Source organism: Lissotriton vulgaris, chromosome 7 (assembly GCF_964263255.1).
Source record: "Lissotriton vulgaris chromosome 7, aLisVul1.2, whole genome shotgun sequence".
NCBI lineage: Eukaryota > Metazoa > Chordata > Amphibia > Caudata > Salamandridae > Lissotriton > Lissotriton vulgaris.
The window spans coordinates 1738673708-1738693494 of NC_141695.1; the positions used below are offsets into that span (position 1 = coordinate 1738673708).

The window sequence follows — 19787 nt, forward strand, 5'->3', positions numbered from 1 at the left end:
TAAGAGAGGGGAGTTTAGAAAACATCCAGGGAAGGTATTGTGTCTGTTGGGTTTGTATTGAAGAGGGGACTCATTTTAGCAGGTGAAATGTAAACTGTGGGATTGCTGGGTTTAACAGGATGCCCCACCTCCGCCACTATCGGGGGTGCTGGGACAAACTGGGATTAGTTAATTTTACTGTCTGACTTTACTGTCAACATGTTGCAATATCCAAGTTTATTCGGTTAAGTATGCTTCCAAAATCATTGACTTTATGCCTTAAAAACCGTTAAGGTTGTTAAGGTTGTGGAAAGCAACCTCCCCACACACATTAATCAAAAAGCATGTGCAATTCAAGAGGTCTCGCATTTACGCAAGTTTGAGCTATTGACACTGCCTTTTATTTATGTTTTAAAAACGAAAACAAAAATAAAAAGCATTGTTATTTGCAAAGTCAATAGCTCGAACTTGCGTAGATGCGAGACCTATTGCATTGCAAATGCTTGTTTATTGGTTGAGGGTGTCCTCCCACCACAGACATCAGGGAATATGGTTGTCTTTCATTCTTTTTCTGACACCTACTTTCTCTCTTTCCATCCCTTAGTCTATTGTAAGATGGTAGCCACCGTCTTGAATGTTCCCGCAAGTAGCCCATTCTCTTCCTACAAGCGGGTCGGTGCGGAAAAACAGATGCAGATACCGTTATGTATTTTCAAAAGGCAAAATGTCTGAGTCAGGACACAAAGTATTCCACACTCCACAGTCGTAAAATTTCCAAAGATTTAATAGGCAACGTGTTTCAACCAATTGGCCTTCCTCATGGCCTTGAAAACATATAGTGCACAATTTCCTTATTAAACATACCGTAAACAATAGACATAGAAAAAAACCTATGTTTTTTCTTGTGGTGTGGGATATCTTGCTCATACTGAGAATACTTTTGGGGAAGAGCAGGAGGTTCCCGGTAGGTTACGAAGCTGCGGATGCTGCTAGCCGTTTTGAGATGGATGTGTATTGCGAAAATTGTGCATAGTGCGGTCATTATTTTACCTTTGTTATGCAGTATGAACTGTTGTTGTCTCAGTTTCTAGACGTCGGGACGAAGACGCACAATTCATCATGTTGTGGCTAACACTTGTGTGATTGTTTGCCACTAGGCAGATGCTCTTGTCTGCTTGCATTTCCATTGAAAGGAACACTTAAGCCACTTGGTTGTCAAACCTGGGAAATGGTCGGAACAACGCGCGCTCAGCCAAGCGTGTCTGACCAACGCATGCCTAACCACTCTTGCCTTAACCACGCATATGCCTTAACTACACATATATACATGGTTAAGGCAATGCGCGGCCTAGTTGCCGAGCAGCTGGGTGGAAGAGGAAGAAAGGAAGAGGAAGGTCAATGGGGAATCGGCAGAGGACGTGGTGAGGTATGTGGGGCTGGGGCCTGGTTTTGGGGGAATGGTTCTTTGGAGTGGGGGAGGGTTTAGGACTCAGGAGGGGTTCGGTGTTGTTTGTAGAGCAGGGAGCAGTGTTAGGGTTCAGGGAATGGGGGGGCTGTAGTTGACAGTTTTTTGGGCTCAGGGAGGGGGACTGGTGTCAGCGTAGTTTTTAGGGTGGAGCAGTTTTTAGGGCTAAGGCGGGGCAGGGGGAAAGGGACAGTTCACAGGGCAGGAGACAGTTTTAGGCCTCAGGGCAAGAGGGGCTGAGTTGGGGTAGTTCAGCAATGTAGGGGCCAGTTTTTAGGGCTCAGGGCAGGGGGGCTGGGGTCGGGGTAGTTTTTGAGGTGTTGGGTTATTTTTTAGGGACCAGGGCAGGGGGGGAAAGAGACAGTTTAGAAGGCAGAGGGCAGTTTTAGTCTGCGGGGGCAGGGTCTGGGTAGTTTAGGGATGTAGGGGACAGTCCTTAAGGCTCACAGCAGGGGGCTTGGGTCAGGGTAGTTTTTAGGGTGTGGGTTTAATTTTTAGGTCTCAGAGCAGCGAGAAAAAGGACCATTTTCACTGCAGGGGGCAAGGGTGTGATTTTTAGAACGCATGTCCCTTTACCCACCATTTCTTTACCACGAAATTGCATGGTAAAGGCATGCGTGGTAAAGACGCTGCCATGGTAGAGACTGCGTGGTACAGGCATGCATGGTAAAGGCATGCATGGTAAAGACGCTGCCATGGTAGAGACTGCGTGGTACAGGCATGCTTTTTTCAGGCATGCGTTGTACCTTCATTCAACCGTTAAACCTGCACTTTGCCTTCTGTGCTGCTGAAAGTTGATTGTACTTTGTGAGCACGTGTGCTGCCGTGGTTGCAGCAAACGTGCGAACAAAGAAACAAGTTCCCCTATCCATTACGGCTTCACATGTAAATTATTCCCCCTTCATTTTCCCCATGTTTTATTTTACAGTAAAAAAGGAATACCTAGACGATGCGCGCATGCGCTTTAAATAGGACTAAAAATGTGCATTTATGAGTTTTTTGAAGCATTCAAATAGTAATGCAAGACAACATATATCTTTTTCTTTATATTTTGGTGTTATTTGTTTGAGTCTGACAGTAATATGAGAACGACTCTTTTTTGTGACCATAAACGTGAGCTGCCTATATTCAGAATAACAGACGATTAATCAAGCTTACAAATGTTTTCCATGTCTATTATATGAACCAAACTCACATAGGCGTTTTCTATGTCTATTGTTTATGTTGCATTTTATAAGGAAATTGTGCACTATAAGTATTCAAGGCCATGAGGAAGACGGATTGGTTGAAACTCGTTGCCTAATAAATCTTTGAAAACTTTAGACTGTGTAGTGCAGAATACTTTGTGTCCTGTCTCTGACACTTTTCCTTTTGAAAACACTCTGCATCTATATGCAATCTGATAGCTGTCTTGGAATTATGAACAATAACAATCCAAGACTGGTGGCTAATTCTATTAGATTTCCAAAATCCTGTTAATATTACGATGGAGCGATAAAACCAGAAGTTACATTATGATTTATGATGACAATATGATTTGAAAGACAAGTGCTCACTTGTTTCTGATTTTAAATGAAACCACTTTATTTATTTGTCTTTACTTGATTACAACAACAATAAAGATAGTGTGTTCTATTTCTTTTATTTATCACTTCAGTAAGGTATTTCGTTTTTCAAATGAATATGTAATGCTTTGCCTCCTTTATGGGATTGTTCTTTTGGGATATTCTAGCCATGGAAATCAAGAAGAGATAAAGAAGTAGTGGGAGAGAGGGAAGGAAAGAGAGAGAATAGAGGAGAGAGAGAGAGACAGCAAGGGAAAGAGAAATAGTGATAGGAAAAAGCTAGTGCTATGTGTCATGTTAATCAATATGTCATTGTTTCGTTAGGTCTGTCAACATATGGGATTTAGAATTGTTACACTCACTCACACGCTCCGTTTGACATCACTTAAGGAGAATGGCAGGAGATTGAAATGCTACTCCAAGAACATAATATCAGAATGTGGCATTACTCTAGTAATGATGCTAGCCTCTGGGCCAGATTCAGGACACTTAAGTCTGACTGTAATATCACACTATAAAACTGATGTCAAACTAGAATCCTTCTGAAAAACCTGACATCACGCGGCGGCAGAATCTGAGAACCCAGACTCCAGACAGACTCCAGTAACCTGACTTTTGACTGTAACAACACTCCAGTAACCTGCCTTCTGGCTGTAACTTTACTCCAGGAATCTGATGTCATACTAGGGCTTTTAATGGCGGCCTTACGTCTGTATGGGCCCTCCTATCCCTTTTGGGGTGTAACTTGGGTCCCCGCGGCAAAGATGGGGCCAGCTAGTCAGTGGTACTTTACTTGATCAAACGACTGTGTGTGTCTCTGAAGTGCATGCTGAGTCCTGACTCACTTGGAAGTTCTCTGATTGTTTCCTCTTCTGTCTTTTCAGCCCGGTGGCGTCCTGCAGGAGAAGGCTCACAGCTCTCTCTTCTGTGCACAAGGTAAAGCTCTGACTGCCATTTTGTGGGCGGGACATGTGGAAACTTCACCACTAGAACCAACTAAGATATAGAAGCCATGCTTGCTTCAGATGCAGCAGAGTGTCAGTCTCCTCCCTGGGAGAGACTAATGGAGACTGCCTCATTGAGAGGGAATGTAAAACACTAAAAGACGATGAGAGGAATACTTGCAAATAGTCTAACCGCTAGGAGATGCTTGGGGCAGCACTCCAACCAATCGTTTTCTGACCACTATACCGTCTTAGGTTAGACCCAGCCATATGTTCATCCACATTGGTTGTGCTCGAATACGAACAGTCCAGCCTGAACTTCCAAACCAGTGTCTCTCTGAACCGGAACACAGGCAAACTAAGCCCTTTTAGACGTAGTTGGGCCTCTTCAGTCGGAGCCAACTTAGAGACACGCCTGAGCATACACGTGGTCACTTAGGGTGTGACATCAAACCTACAAAGATGATGGGAGGAATAGCCTAACTACTGGAAATCATGTGTTTCCTTTTTAACCCACTGTGCCACCTCGGATTAGACCCAGTCATTCACAAATCACCCTTGATCCTGCTCCAGAAGGAACCGTGCAACCCAGACTGCCTAGCCAGGTCCTCTCTGAACAGGAACACACACAATCCAGCCTAGTTGTGCATCTTCAGTCAGATGCATCTCAGTTCCAGTGGCACAGATAGCACAGAACCCATGTCTAGCATACCCTTGGCCACTTAGAGCGTTACATCAAAATACATAAAAGGTAATTGTAGGAATGTTTGCAAATAGTCTAACCACTGGCAATCACACATGGAAGCATTCCAGCCGGTCATGTTTTAGCCCGTTACTTTTACTCAGTTTGTGTTTAATGAGAGGAAATTATCAAAGATTGGGGTGAGCATGCTAGAGGACGAACGAGTGATTGGGGGGGGGGGGCAATAGAAAAGTGAATCCACAGATTCATGGATGAGTACGCGTTTTAATAGTTGGAACTGAATGCAATCTGAAAAGTTGAAACTCCTGCCCAAGATGGGCAGAGTAATCAACAGGCCCGGCTCCAGGAATTTTTATTTGGGTGGGCCAAGAGTGCATTCGGGTGGGCCACTGCGGCAGTCGCGACTCGTGGGAGGGAGTGGGGGGAGAGGAATAGCGGGTTGGCGGGGGGTCGAGCGCAGAGGTCTGGTGGGGAGGGGTTCAATTTAATAATATTCATTAAAAAAACAGGAAGCAGGCAGCCAGGCTTCCTCCCCTAAGCCAATCACAATGCTCTAAGCAGCGCTGTGATTGGTCAGTATGTCACCCAGCCAGGGGCCTATGTGGCCCTGCCATGCTCGCATGTACAAACGGTATTGTGCAAGACGGTATTAACAAGGGTCGTCCCTTCCTAATAGCGAGCCGCATTTGTATGCATCATTGTTTTGCGACCACAATTAAAGTCACAAAACACTTGCAGTTTACCTCCTACTCCAAATAGGTAGTAATCCACTTGAAAGAGGAAAGGGTCACCAGGGGAGCCCTTCCCCTTTGTGAAAGGATGTGAAAATATTTTTTAAGAGCAAGCAGTGGTCCCACGGACTGCTGCCTGCTCTTACCAAAAATGAAACAGACATTTCATTTTTCTTTTTTAAAATGCATCCCATGTAATGTCCCTTTGATGTGAAAAGGAGGTTTCTGAGGTGGGAGTATCAGGCAAGTAACACTACTCAGCCTCCCTCGTTGCCAGCCTTCAGAGAGAATCTCGCTTCATTCCTAACGCCACCTAACCCCGGACTCTGCAGCACACTCCCTTCCAGCCCTGATTATCCATTTTCTACCATCCATCTCTTGGGCACCTTATCTCACAGCTGACCTTGGGCCCCAGCCCCATATCAGCCACCATCCGGATCCTTTTTCATTATTCCTGGTAAAAAAAATGAGTAAAATCCCCCTCAAACTTAAAACAATAAATATACCAGTAAATATAATTAGCACACACTTTAAAATATGCTCCACAGTGGCCCTAATGACCCGAATGCTAATTTAATAAACAAAAACAGAAAGGCCATGACAGGGTTGGCTTTAGCGCTGGTGTGGAAGTCTTTATTGGTGCCCCCCCATTGACCTCTTTCTCTTTACTACCACCCTCCATCAGTGCCCGTCATCTTTCTGTAGCCTTTCTCCCTCATGACCTCCTCCTCAGACTCTCACACTACCACCTTCTACCAGTGCCCCTCATCTCTCCCTAGACTCTCCCCTATTGACCTCCTTCCCGGATGTCCTCATTACCACCCTCCAACAGTGCCCCTCATCTCTCTGTAGCCTCACCCCCTCATGATTCCCTCCTCATACTCCCTCACTACCACTCCTCATCTCTGCGTAGCCCTCCATGACCTCCTCCTGTCATTAGCTCACTGCTACCCTCCAACAGTGCCCTCATGTCTACATAGACTCTCCCCATATTCACTTTCTCCTCGGATGCCCTTATTGCCACCCTCCAACAGTGCCCATCATCTCTACGTAGCCACTCTCATATGCTTTTCATTTGTGGTATATCGCTACTCATACTGTAGGGTTTCACAGTACTTTATATAATTCACACATTATGCAGAGACAATGAATCATACACATATGTAAATCAGCCTATAGGGAATGTCACATAAGCCAATGAGGATTACCAGGTGTAGGATTCGCATGTCAGCCATACTGGTGGGCAGTATGTGTTAAGAGGGATAGGTCTGGAGAAGCACAAACTCAGGATTTAAAGCATACACCAGTGGTTAGGGTTTGTCTTTACTGATAAAAAATGTACATCTGCCAAAACGAACTCTATATAGCAACATTAGAATAATGAAAGAGTGGGGACATTCTAACTATATCGCAATACACAAAAAACTTTCTAATTATATCATTCAGGTTTGTATGCAGCTCTTAGAATACAGATCATATGTCACTGTCCTATGTTAGATCTGTAACTTCTGAACTGCAAGTAACTAAAGGATCTCTGTGACAAAGGCAGTAACTCACTGAGCTATCCACATAAACTACAGTTTATCTGCATCCCAAAACTACAAACAGACAAAAGATTTCTATCCAGCAGGACCATTAATCACCAGAGTTATCTGGACATTTGTACTGTTGTCTTGCATTTGTGGCAGAGCCAGTCATGAAAATGATACAAGTAATTTAAGTGAAATATACACGGCATACACAAAGTATGTGTCTTGCTGGGCCCTCACAGATTTTAATAATATGACGAAATAGCCACACATTCTCTGAGCATACTTGAAGTATGTATCTTGTTGGGCCTTTGCAGGTTTTTTTAAAAACGAAGTAGCCATACATTCTCTTACCCGCTGGGTTGGAAATCTGTCTCACAGCCCGATCTGATAAGCAGCTGAAGGGGGTCAGGAAAGGTGAATCAGGATAAACAAACTCCTTTTCTCCAGCGCTGAAAAGAAGGAAATATCCATTCAGCACGCAAAGGTCACCTGGTGCCAAAGAAGGGATTTGTCCCCTTCACCATGTCCCTATTCTACCACAAGTGGGCGGGGACACAACTCACCTTTCCAAAGGAGATGCGTGATTGGGGGTGCCTGAGAGAGCGCCAAGGCCCAATCACGCAACTCCTAGAAGGAGATGATAAATTACGTTCAGAAGAACGTTTTAAATTATAGTGCACATTTTCTGTTGCCTCTTGACGTCGCTGCAAAGGCCAAGATTCGTGTTTGGGTGGGCCAGGCTCATGTTTGGGTGGGCCTGGCCCACCCGGCCCACCCTCTAGAACCGGGCCTGGTAATCAATATTGTGAATGATCTGGACAGTAAAAACAGATGACCCGCAGCTGCTGCATAGCATATGTAACAAACTAACAAGAAGGATGGATCTTGGAGGGGACAATAAAGGGAAATAAAACGTGGGGGAACACAGTGGGTCACTTTCCTGGCAAGATACTACTAGCAATGAATATGTCCAATACAATTTATGGTGTTTGCAGACCGCCCAAAATTGGATCCATATTCCACTGATGAGACCCATTTCAGTCTTTGTGGCCCTTGAGACTTCTTTCCCACCAGCAAAACTCCACTGACTTTTGTTGATCTTTGCGTGCACATTTAAGAATGAGATTTTATGGTATAAGTGCCTTTTGTGAATGAGCAGTTGTTTGTTAAATTGAAACAGAATGGGAAAAAGAGACATGGCGTTAGGTTTCTACTTTCAAAGGTTTCTAGCCTCTACCAGTGATATGATATTGCTGTTTCTTTATCTTTTTCCCCTAGGAGACGGTGAGGTTTCAGAGTTGGTCTCTCTGGAGCTCCCGGAGAACATTCTGAAGGATTCAGAGCGAGCGCATGTATCTGCCCTGGGTAGGAGAGACTATCCTTATCTTGACTTGCCTTTTTGCTGAGCTTTATGTATATTGAATCACTTCTTGTACCAATATCCTATTTCCTTGTATTCCATCATGATTGTATATATTCTCCCATGGTTCGTCACAGGAAGTATTCGTTTGTTGCAACACTTCCAACGTTAGAAATTCTCTTGGTGGTTCACTACATCCAGATGTATTTTCTGCACCACTTCCTGCTTCATTGCATCCCTGTGTCTCAATAGAGAATTTCCTGATATGCTGATTTGTTGCATCATTTCTTGCCCCATCGCCTTGCTTCATGGCTCATTGCATTGGCTTATGGTTCAGTGCCACCTTCCTTTCCTTTATGCCACTCCTCCCTTTTTTATACCTCCCTCCCTCCTCTCATTTTGCCAGCAGTTGAACTTTTGCTTCCTCCTTTTCCCTTCCTTACTCCCTTCTATTTGCCTGGTTTTTTAATCCAACTTTTGTTTCCTATTCCCACACACACACTTCACTCTTCTCTTCACGACCACATTTGTTGTCTTTCACACCCTTCTTCCCTCTTGATTGTTTTCTCTTTCACTCCCGTTCACTCTTTTCCACTCTTTCTTCTTCTTCACTTCTTTCCCCATTCCCTCTCTCCTCTCTCCTCTCTTCTGTTCATGTTTCTCATTCCCTTTCTTTGATTCATGTGTTCCCTCCTTCTTTATCAATCTCATAAACATTGAAGTACATTACATCTTTAGTGCCATAGGTTTGTTCCCTAAACCTTTACATTGGTGTTACTAACTGTGAGCTTGTGTTCAGTGCTGTTGTATGTGTGCGTCCATTCTTATCACTGCACTGCCCCTATTCTGTATAGGTGACATCATGGGCACTGCCCTGCAGAACATCGACAAACTCCTGACCATGCCCTATGGCTGTGGCGAGCAGAACATGGTCAAGTTTGCCCCCAATATCTACATCATGCAGTACCTAACGAGGACCAATCAGATGACACCGGAGATTAAAGAAAAGGCAGAGGAGTACCTGAAGAGCGGTGAGTGCAGAATGGCTGATATAAATGTGTCATTGTTTCTTGTAAAGGGCATCTCTTAGGGCTTGGGCATTATTTTGCTTCGGTGGGCATCCTGGGTAAAGGTGACCATTCCTGACCCTAGGCTTTTGATTGTGATACAGCAGCATGTGCGGCACCTTCTGAGCAGTAATGGCAATGGTGCCCGTTAGTCCTTAAAGAAAGGGACTGGCTGTTATTTAGGGAACCACTCCATGCATTCAATAAATGCAGTTGGTATTGGGTGTACACACTTTGTTGTGGGAATACAGTTTGCCCAAAATGAAAAGGTGTTTTGTGGCAAAGCAGATTGTGTTTTGGCTGGAAATGTAAAGCTGATTTTGGAAATAAAATGTTTGCTTAGCCAGGGGTCTACAGTACACTTATTTGTGTTGTAATTCCTGCTAACTTGGGGGTACTTTTTGCTGATACTTCTTGCTTGGCGTCAGAGGGCAATGAATGCTTCCACTGCTATTTTATGATTTATGTGGAGGCATTTCTTCATCTATATTGATAAATATCATCAGTGCTGCTGACTGAGGCAATAGTGGTATAGTCTAATGGCCATGCCTGCAGGCTGCCTGTAGTGTCACAGTAACCCCAGTTGAACTTGAAGTGTCTGAGCTTGTGGGATCTGTCGAACATGAGGGAGAGCCCTGCAGTCGACGGAGTGTATGAGATTTTGTAATTTGTCATTCCCCGTCCTGCCTCCGTCCAGTAGATTCTGTCTTAATATATGCCTTCTTTCATAAAAAGTTTGAAGGTAGATTTGAATAAACATGCTAAATAGATATTTCAATGATTGGAGTCTATGTAAGATTGCATACCAAAATTAGACAAACTGCTATTAAAAGGTTTGACTTTAAAGCCAATTTCTAGGAAACCTGCCTTGAGGAATACTCCATTGTGCTAACATTTAACCAAGGTTTATTGGAAAGGTGATCCCTTCAATGCCCCCTGGGTGGATCTGATGTTTCTGGCATTGCATACAAGCATGTCAAATATTTCATGAGTTTCTTTTCAGAATTGCCTAAAAAACAATGATTTAAGCCAAGGTAATTAATAATTGTGATGTGAAACGCACAATTTGGCATTGTTTTAAAGTTTATAACAATGAGGTGAAATTGTTAATTAGGTTTACAGTCAACGAAACTGGGCATGGGTCGGTGTCTAAAAAGAAATTCGCGAGGTGCTTGGACTCTAGTAGCTCACAACGATTTTCACTGATCAGAAGTAGCGCTCACTACAGAAAAGGTTGGAGACCCCTGTTTTAAACAATATCTTGGGAGCTGGACCCGCACGGAGACTTTACTTTTTATACAGCCTGCACCCCCTACTCATCCCTTCCTTGCCATAGTCCATGTGTATCTTCTGGGCCAGCTCCACATTGGATCACCTATTGTGAAACATTTAAGTCCTGATATCACCTGGTTATTTGCATTCTAGATGTCTGTCCTTTATTGATGACAGTTGTGCAGGTTGTCCAGTTGTGGTCCACAAAGACTAGAGCAATATCTTATTTTCACAATGTTTACCTGATCTTCACCTTTTTTCTGTGAAGAAGCCCTTTCCCTTAAATCCTGATATATTTTGGGTTTGTTATTTTCCCACAGTGGGAGTAATTTATTATTGCCCTAGATAGGAGTAAATCCCTGATAGTCTCCAGGGCAGGGATGGGCTACACAGAGGTTTGTGACTACCCAAAAACTCTTAGGTTTGTTGGTGCTCCCAAGCTTTTCAAGCCATCCCCTCCTTCCTGAATTATCTAATCATCACCCGTGGTAGGCGAGTTACCCATACATATTATTTGCATCACTAATTACGTGTTGAATGACAACATTGATAGAACTTATTAGATTTAAACAACAGTATTGTTCAAATTGCTAATAAGTACCACTGTCCCATGGTGATGTGAGTTAATAATCAGTACTCGATGGGGCACAAGTTAAAGACAATTAACTAGACTCTAACTGGCACACTTCAGTGTTTTTTGTTTTTTTTAAATGTTAACTCTTCTCATTTCAACATTTAACTATAACATCACAGGTAAGGGAGCATGAAGGTGGTGGTTGGAGGGAAGCAACAGATGGGGCAGAATAATAAAAAACCAATATTAATAAAGACAAAGAGGAGGCAGCACTGGGCAGGGTTGGGGAAAGGGAGTAATACGATGGGATTTGGAGAGCCAGTCAGAGAAAAAACAGCAGATCAAGGAGAGAGCAAAAGAGGAGAGAGAGCAGCAGGAAGCACTCTGGGACAGGAGTTCTGGGATTTGGTGGGGAAGAAGCAGCACATGATTGATAGATCCCAGAAAAACATGCACTCTCATGGAGCTCTCAAAGAAAAAGAAAGAAAAGTTCCTTAATGTGAGCATTATAAGGATGCAAGTCTGAGAATCAGAAAGATTGTTAAGGGGCTATGCTTTGGGGGAGAGAGCAGGGGTGCAAATTATGGGGCATATTTACAAGGGCCCATATCTCCGCCTTTTTGGCATTTAAAGATAAAAAAGCGGAGATAAAAGTATTGTCTTATTTACAAGAGGGTGATAGCATGTATTAGCGCATGTTAGCACCCTTTTATCCGACGCCTCCCTTTGCATCTCTAATGAGATGCAAAGTGGGCCACGCATTTTAGCAGACGTTAGTTTTTGGAGAAAACCGCTATTTTCGCCAAAAAACTAACATCTGCTAAAATGCAGACTTAGCTATACTTATCAATGGAGGTGGATTTTGCTGATACGACCACAAGTCGTATCAGCAAGGTTATAGCCGTTTTTCATGAAAAATCGCTGGGAAAACCAGTGATGTTCCATGGAAAACACTGCTATCACTGGGAAATTATCGCCATTGCGCTATGCATTAATAATACAGCGTTAACATGGCGATAATTTTCTGCAATAGCCGGCGATAACTATTTTCTCGCTCAGCGCGGCCAGCGATTATCGCTACTGCTTTTTATATGCCCCTACATTACTCTGGTGAATTAAGTAATTGCTCCTGTAGTTCGGACCCATAGATGAAACCAGCTTTGTGAACTTGGCCCACTAATTACTATGGGGCATCTTTTACACATTGGTCATCTTGAAAATCAGGCTTAAAGTCCGCTGTGTTGACAAAGGTGGAAAGCCTCAGTTTTGTGGGTTTGCAACAGAACCTCATGTTGGTGGGATGTCGCCACAATGATGCTGCTGGTGGGTCTTTCCGAGGCAGACGTTAATCTACCTGGGCGATATGCCGGGATGGTCGTGTGTTTTTGGTGAATAAACCTACAGAATTACTTCGACCGACACCCGTCGCTATGGTTCATTCACAAGATACTTCAGAACATCTTGCCTTTTTTCTTTCCTTACATATTCCCTCAAACCGCTTTGAGGCCCTTCCCCTCCAATGACTATGGATGTGATGTCACTTCCAGGCAGCAGAATAAATGTCCTTTCAAAAAATTTAAAATGAGAAATATGGCCCCTTACTTAATTTCTTTTTCTGCAGGGTACCAGAGGCAGCTCAACTACAAGCACGATGATGGGTCCTACAGCGCCTTCGGCAAAAGCGATCAGGAGGGAAACACCTGGTATGTGCGTCTGTGTACCTGTTTCGCTACCTACCTGTAAAAGTGAGCCAGGGAAGTGCAGTTTTGTTCACAAATGGTCAGTATTTGTTGTGTCAGAAGTTGCTCCTGTTTCGATCACATCTTGTGATGGATGGGTGGGTGGGTGGATGAATCAATGGAACTGCACATGAATCCAGTGATAAATTAGATGAATGAGGATAGGAATCTGGATAGATGGAAGAATAAATCCGAATGGGAATATGGATGACTGAATTGGTGAGTGATTGTTTTAGGATGGATGAATACTTGTATGGTTGAATGAGTACAGGGACAAGGGGGGGAAGAGTTAATGAATCTGTTTGTAAAGAGACATGAATAAAAAAAGAAGAGAATGAATGGTCGGGTGGATAGGAGTGTTAGCATGAAATAGATAATTTATTTATTTATTTTATTTATAATTACATTTATTGAGCGCGCAGCTACCCGGAGGTTTCCCGGCGCTAGGGCAAACTGAACGGTGAGAGGGAGGGAGGAGCATAAGATCATAATATTAGTTGTTAAAGAGCCAAGTTTTTATTCCCTTACGGAATTTCAGAAAGCACAATTCAGTGCGCAGAGATTGAGGAAGAGAGTTCCATAAGGATGGGGCCAGCAGGGAAAACGAACGTCCTCCCATCTTGGCTCTGTTGGTGCGCGGAATCTTAAATTTATTCTGCGTCGAGGACCTGAGTGTGCGGGGGGGGGATATATTGCTGCACCAGAGCAGAGAGATATCGAGGGGCTCTACCAGTCATGATTTTGTGCATGTAGCAGAGTGCTTTGAAGTTGACTCTGCTTTCAATCCGCAGCCAGTGCAGATTCCGCATATGGTGAGCGACCGAGGATCTGGCAGGAAGGTGATAGATCAGGCGGACAGCCATATTCTGTACCACCTGGTACTTCTTAATTACCTCTTTAGCGGCACCAAGGAACAGGATGTTTCCATAGCCAGGCGTGAGATGACAAGAGCCTGGACTACAGTCCTCAAGGTGTCCGCAGGCAGCATCCAGGTGATCTTTCTCAGCCACCTGATGATGGTGGTACAGGTGGCTGAGACTTTCACAGCGTGTTGTTTGAAAGTAAGTTGGTTGTCAAAGATCACACCAAGATTGCGGGCAGACACAGATGGAGTGGGTAGGGGACCCATCTCCAGAGGCCAATGGTGTGGGCCCCAGAGAGAGGTGTCTGGGCCAAACAGGAGCAGCTCTGTTTTGTCCCCGTTAAGTTTTAGTTTGTGCTTCAGCATCCAATCCGAAATATGTTTCAATCCAACTTGGAGAGAGGAAGAGGGGAGGTTTTTATTGGTGGAAAGAGAGTAGATGACTTGAGTGTCATCAGCGTAGGAATAAATTGTGAGGCCAGCCTGTTCCGCCAGGAAAGCAAGAGGCCTCACATACAGGTTAAAGAAAAGGGGGCTAAGGATAGACCCTTGGGGAACACCGTGAGAGGAAGGGAGAATAGATGAAACAGATGTGGAAGAAAAGACTTGAAACGTGCGATCAGAAAGAAAATTAGCGATCCAGGCCAGGGCGGTACCACTTTGGATGGTGGATGGTGAAACATACAAGTGTGGAAAAATGAATGCATAAAAGTTTTTAAATGGATCCATATATAAAGAACATGGATGAATGAAAGAATAAGAGCGCACGAATCACACATTAAAGGATGGGTGAATGAATGGCATCTTGAAATATTCCTGCTGACAGTGCCTAGAAAGTAGGGAACATCAAAAAGATGGGATTCAGTTGGTGGATGCTGAAGGGAGAAGAGAAGAATAAAGCAGTAATTTTCAGGTACAGCTGTCTTTTGCATATGGGCATAATGGCTAAGATGGTGCACAAGGAAAGGCACCAACTTCTGAAACATCCTCTAGCAAGGAGAGGGAGGCAGGGGAAGAAGGGGAGGCCAGAGTAGTGATCCCAAATCTGAGCTAGACATACAGTGAATCTAACCTGGAAAGATATAAGTAACACCTTCCTGTTTACAGTCACACACCCAGAAAGAGCCACATGGACAGGGTGGAGGTAGCCCTGCTCCAGCCCCTGGCCCATATCAAAGGCCACTGGCAAACCGCTTCAAGGCCACCCACACATTAGATGTTAGAAGGAAATGACTTGGGACACTTGCCCAAACATCCATCTGTACCTTGTTCCCTGGTGGAGGTCCTTCTTCCATTTTCTTAGCACCTAATATCACGAGAAGTGACTTGAGGAAGGATGATGGCGCACAGACCTTTTTATTGTATATTTGTCCCTTGTCTTCGTACACAAAAAACAGTCATTGGTCAAATTTAGTAAAAAACTGAATTTGCTATAGAACAGAAAAAAATTGACCTGGCATGACAATGGGGTAGCTGGTGACCGGTAATGCAAAAAGACACATTTTTGGCACCATTTCAGAATCCACCTCCTTCATCAGATGATTGAAACTTGCCCAGTTTTCTTACACGCCTGTCTCTGACCCATGGGAAAATGCGGTGTGTAATACTTGGATATTAAAAACCTTATAGGTATTTGAACCACTCCAGTACCTGATTGTTGTGTCCTCACTTCCTGCTCCATATTACAATGCCCTTTGCTGCCATCTCACCATCCACCTGTGACGTGGCGCCTTCCCTCGAAGAAGCAGGTAACATGCTTATAAGAGAGCAGGAACTGGGGTGTGTGGTTTCAAACCACAATAACTCCTTTGCTGCCCCTTGTTGTGGGTTGCCAGGGGTGACAACTGCTATCCTTGGCTTGCACATGATGCCCCTGGTACTGCTATTGCTACCCTTGTTATGAGAAGTTATAAAAGCAGCAGAAACATAGCATATAGAGCTGTAAGAGCCCTGTTTACTTCTGTAGTTAGCTCCTTGCAGGTCCACCAGCATCTCACATGTTGAGGGGTTAACAGTAGGACAAGGTGTAAAGACTTTAGGCCTTTTCAAATGGCCTTCCCACTTAAGGCAGAGGCCACACAGTCGTGGCCGGGGGCTCAGTCTGGGCTGGGAGGGGCCCACAGGCAGGGCGGGTCCTCCGCAATGAGAAACTGCAATGTGGACGTCCCACGCAAGTTCGGCCCACTGACATGAGCGCGGAGACCCTTTTTGAATCTGGCCCTGTATTTTTCTTGGGTGAGGGTTGGGGACGGTAAAGAGTACACAATTTCATTTCTGTTGTGCCTGAAATTTTGTTAAATTTACACCCATAACTGCACTTGTTGAGTAAGTTTGTCTAGTCAGTGTTTGCCCCTCAGGAGTGCTAGGAATACTGGACCTGCATCCTTTCCCATGACAGGAACCAGTTCTTGAATATGAGATTCTGGTTTGTGGGATGGGGCACCGACTAGGATTCACTGTCCGTCTTCCTTCTATATGTGAATTAACAACAATGAGCTTTTTCACAGTATAGTGCATCCGTGATCTGATAGTCATCTCAACACACTCTAGTACCACTGCCTAAAGCTTTGGGTGTGAGATTAGTGCTTGTTAAAGTTGGTAATCTGACAAACTATGTTCCCCTAGTGCCCTGCAAGCTTCTCCAGGCAGCTGGTTTGTGTACACCAATCCTCCTGAACATGGGAACAGGGTAACTCAGACATTAGACTCATCATGTCATGGTAGCTCTGCTAAAATCAATATTAAGGAACCACTGTGGTATAACACGCCATTTAGTTCAGGACTTTGCCTCCTTCCCTTTTCTCAGATCGTCGCCAAGTATATCATTACCTGTATTCGCCATTCCCTTGCCTCCACATCCCCTTCCAGCTAAATCGCTGTCATCCTTCTATTCTCTTTACCTCCTTTTCTCCCCTCTTGCCTGTCCTTTTGCAATCCTGCCCCAACATCTACAAGCCGCCTTTCCCACCTGGCGTCACCATTTGCCACATTTTTATCTTATCTCCAGGATCATTGCTCCTGTTTCTTCATGTTCCTTGTCAACTCTCACACTTTTCCTTTCCTTAATCTCATTCCTTTCCCTATCTTTCCCTCCATCTCTCTATAGCTACTATGTTCCATCATTCTCACCCTCTCATTCTGTCTCCTCAGGCTCACTGCTTTCGTCATGAAGTCCTTTGGTCAGGCCCAGGACTACATATACATTGACAAGGTGTACATCCAGCAAGCCCTCGGCCATCTCAAGGAGCATCAAGTGGAGAGCGGCGGCTTCAACAGTTCCGGCAAACTCTTAAACAACGCTCTGAAGGTATGAAGGCTTCATAAAATGGTGCCTTACCTCTTCCAGGAATGTTGCCTTTGCCTGGGCTTTAATGTAGTGGCATGCCAAGTGGAAGTGATTACTTCTAATTTTGCTTGCAAGTACAAGATAAGACATCTTCTCTTGCCCATTATGAGGGTCTTACAAGTCATTGAAGAGTTGTAGAGGAATGTGGATGAAGTCCCAGTACCTTTACTAAGTCAATGAGCTCTGAGGTGATTTGCATTATTTTTATTGATGAAAGAGGTTTATAAAGCACAAGTGTCTCCCAGCATGGTATGCTGCCACCGAAGGAAAGGGGCTGTAGAATCACAATGTAGGTCTATTAAGAAGAGGAGCAGGAAATTAGAGCTTTCAGAGATTTGAGGCAGGATCGACCAATCAGATGGACGGTGAGGGATAGAAAACGGAAGAGTGCCAGTTTTTCAACTCTAGAAACGTGAACAATTGCCCCACAATTTGAGAATAACCTATTCTAGGTGAGCTAAAAAGAAAGAAGAGGCAGAAATTAGAGAGCAAGAAGGGGAATCATGCTGCAATTGGACCTGAAGATACCTGGGTCCTTGTTCATGAAAGGCATGATGGCAAAGCAAAGAGAATTGAGTTCATGTATGTGCATTTTTCTATTTCTAAAGCATGAACCTAGCTGGCTAGTGATAATGCCCTGTACAGGGGGCAAGGCCCAGGGAGGAAAGGTTGAAACGGTGGGAACTGAGCCTATCTCAGGTAGTTTTCTTGAAGAGGTGAGCTAGTTTCTTCTTGAATTGTAGTAGGGTTGGTACTGTTCTAATTTAGGAGGGGATGTGGCTCTGGAGCATAGGCTAGGAAATCTCATTTTCTTTTCAATATACTGCAGGGTTTCTGGTGATATTGAAACTCCTTGTTTGGTGTTAACCTACCAATTTTATTAGTTTGTCAGCTAGGTAAACAGGGTTCTTGGTGTAGAATTTCTTGTGATGCCAGGCTTGCAGGGGAGCCACTGTCAATACTTTAGAATCCGTGGCGGGCAGTAATGTACAAAGTGGCTGGGTGGAGGGGGAGGTGGGGTGATGGAGGGTTTTAATACAAAACGTGAAAAAATCACTTACCTGATCTCACCGCCGTCTTTCCATTGCCGCGTCTCTCCCACTTCAAGTGAGTCTCTTCCGGGGACCAGGAAGCACCCAGGCTCCCCACAGCCATCACAATGCTGCAATGCAGCTTTGTGATTGGTAAGCACCCTGGCTTCCCTGAGCCAATCACAATGCTGCAATGCAGCATTGGGATTGTCTGAGTGCTGTGGTTCGGCCCTCAGCCAGGGAATGGGGGCCTGGGCATGTTCTCCATGCAGGCGTAATGCAAAGGGGCGGTCAAATATCCATGTGCACTTTATAGAGTGCACAACCACTCCTCCTCCTCGACATCAGGGGAGCCAAGCCCCGCCCTACCCATACCATATGAAAAGTAAAATGATAATAACTGAAGTTATTATCATTGTACTTTTTAGTTTACACCCCTCAGTGAGTAGTGGGGCTACGCTTCTCCGCCTTAGCGGAGGAGCCACCACTGTTTAGCATGAGGGTTGAGGTCATCAGTCTGCTCCAGGCCCTAGATGAGCCATCCTGCTGATTGAAGGATGCCTACCAGAGGAGCAATGGTGGTCTCTGGGATGCTGCTCAGCTGGGTGTTGCCTTCATCAACATGAGAGAGGGCTAGGACTGTTGTTCTGAAGTCTTCTCCTAGTGGAAACAATTACACTTTTTCAGGAGAGAGTTTGCACTGTTTTGATCTTCTTGCCAATGTGTTCTTTGAGCGACAAGTCCGGATCATGGGTGAATCAGAGATTTGGAAGCGAGTGAAGAGAGGACATTGTTGAGGATATGTGCCAACGACTAGGAAGATTAAGAATGAAATAGATGGAAGCTCGTTGAATGAAACAATTAAAGGAAAATTGCAACGTCATTTTTGTATATAAGTAGAGTGTAATAAGAATGCACTGTGATGTATATCAATGCACCGTTATTTCAGGCTTCCAGGAATGATACCACTTGTCTAAGGTTCAGACACAAAACACACATTTGAAAAGGCCATTCAGGGCAGCATTGTTTTAACTTTTTTATTTCTACGGACCCCCATGGAATTTGTACAGGAAACTGAGAATGCCTGCCTAAGCAAATTTCAACCTCAAAACAGTACAGAAAATACAGAAACCAGTCAAGGTCCAGCAAATACACAACTTACGAATAATATATTTATTGAAATTTAATTTTAATGGAAAGGTTGGAGCTTTTCAATATTTCTATTTGTTTTCTAAACAGTAAAGTGATATATCTGATCTACCTGTGTGTGGACTGTGTGCGAATGCCTTTGGGCTTTAAGACGTGCTCGCCTTGTGGAAGCCTGATGTCGGCGACGAACCCTCACCTCATCTGCATGTGGTGTTTGGGGGAACACCGCGACTCCACCAATTGTGAGGCATGCCAGCAGTTGAAAATGAAGTCCCGGCGGGAGCGCCGGATGAAACTTCATTCGGCCGGCAGGTCCAGGTCGACATCATCACCCCGCCCGGCCCCTGCGGAGGGTTCTGGAACCCACTACTTCCCTCATCGACATCACCCCTCTTCGAGGTCACAGGAGCACCGCTCACCAGTCGGTAAGTGTGCAGTTTGTCCCCAAGGGTCGGTTTCCGCCCTGTT

The 19787-nt window shown here is 44.5% G+C and overlaps 1 protein-coding gene and 1 long non-coding RNA gene across 2 annotated transcripts in view; one reads left to right on the plus strand and one right to left on the minus strand.

Annotated features, from left to right (window-relative positions):
- LOC147706528 (alpha-2-macroglobulin-like protein 1) overlaps positions 1–19787 on the plus strand; it is a 268374-nt gene that overhangs the window by 183414 nt on the left and 65173 nt on the right. The window contains exons 22-26 of the mRNA XM_086932997.1: positions 3894–3945; positions 8198–8284; positions 9134–9310; positions 12814–12895; positions 16944–17100. Coding sequence (XP_086789123.1) covers positions 3894–3945; positions 8198–8284; positions 9134–9310; positions 12814–12895; positions 16944–17100 — 555 coding nt within the window. The remainder of the gene's footprint in view (positions 1–3893; positions 3946–8197; positions 8285–9133; positions 9311–12813; positions 12896–16943; positions 17101–19787) is intronic.
- The window catches only part of LOC147706529 (uncharacterized), a 137676-nt gene that overhangs the window by 28472 nt on the left and 89417 nt on the right, over positions 1–19787 (minus strand). The gene's annotated exons all lie outside the window — the stretch shown is intronic.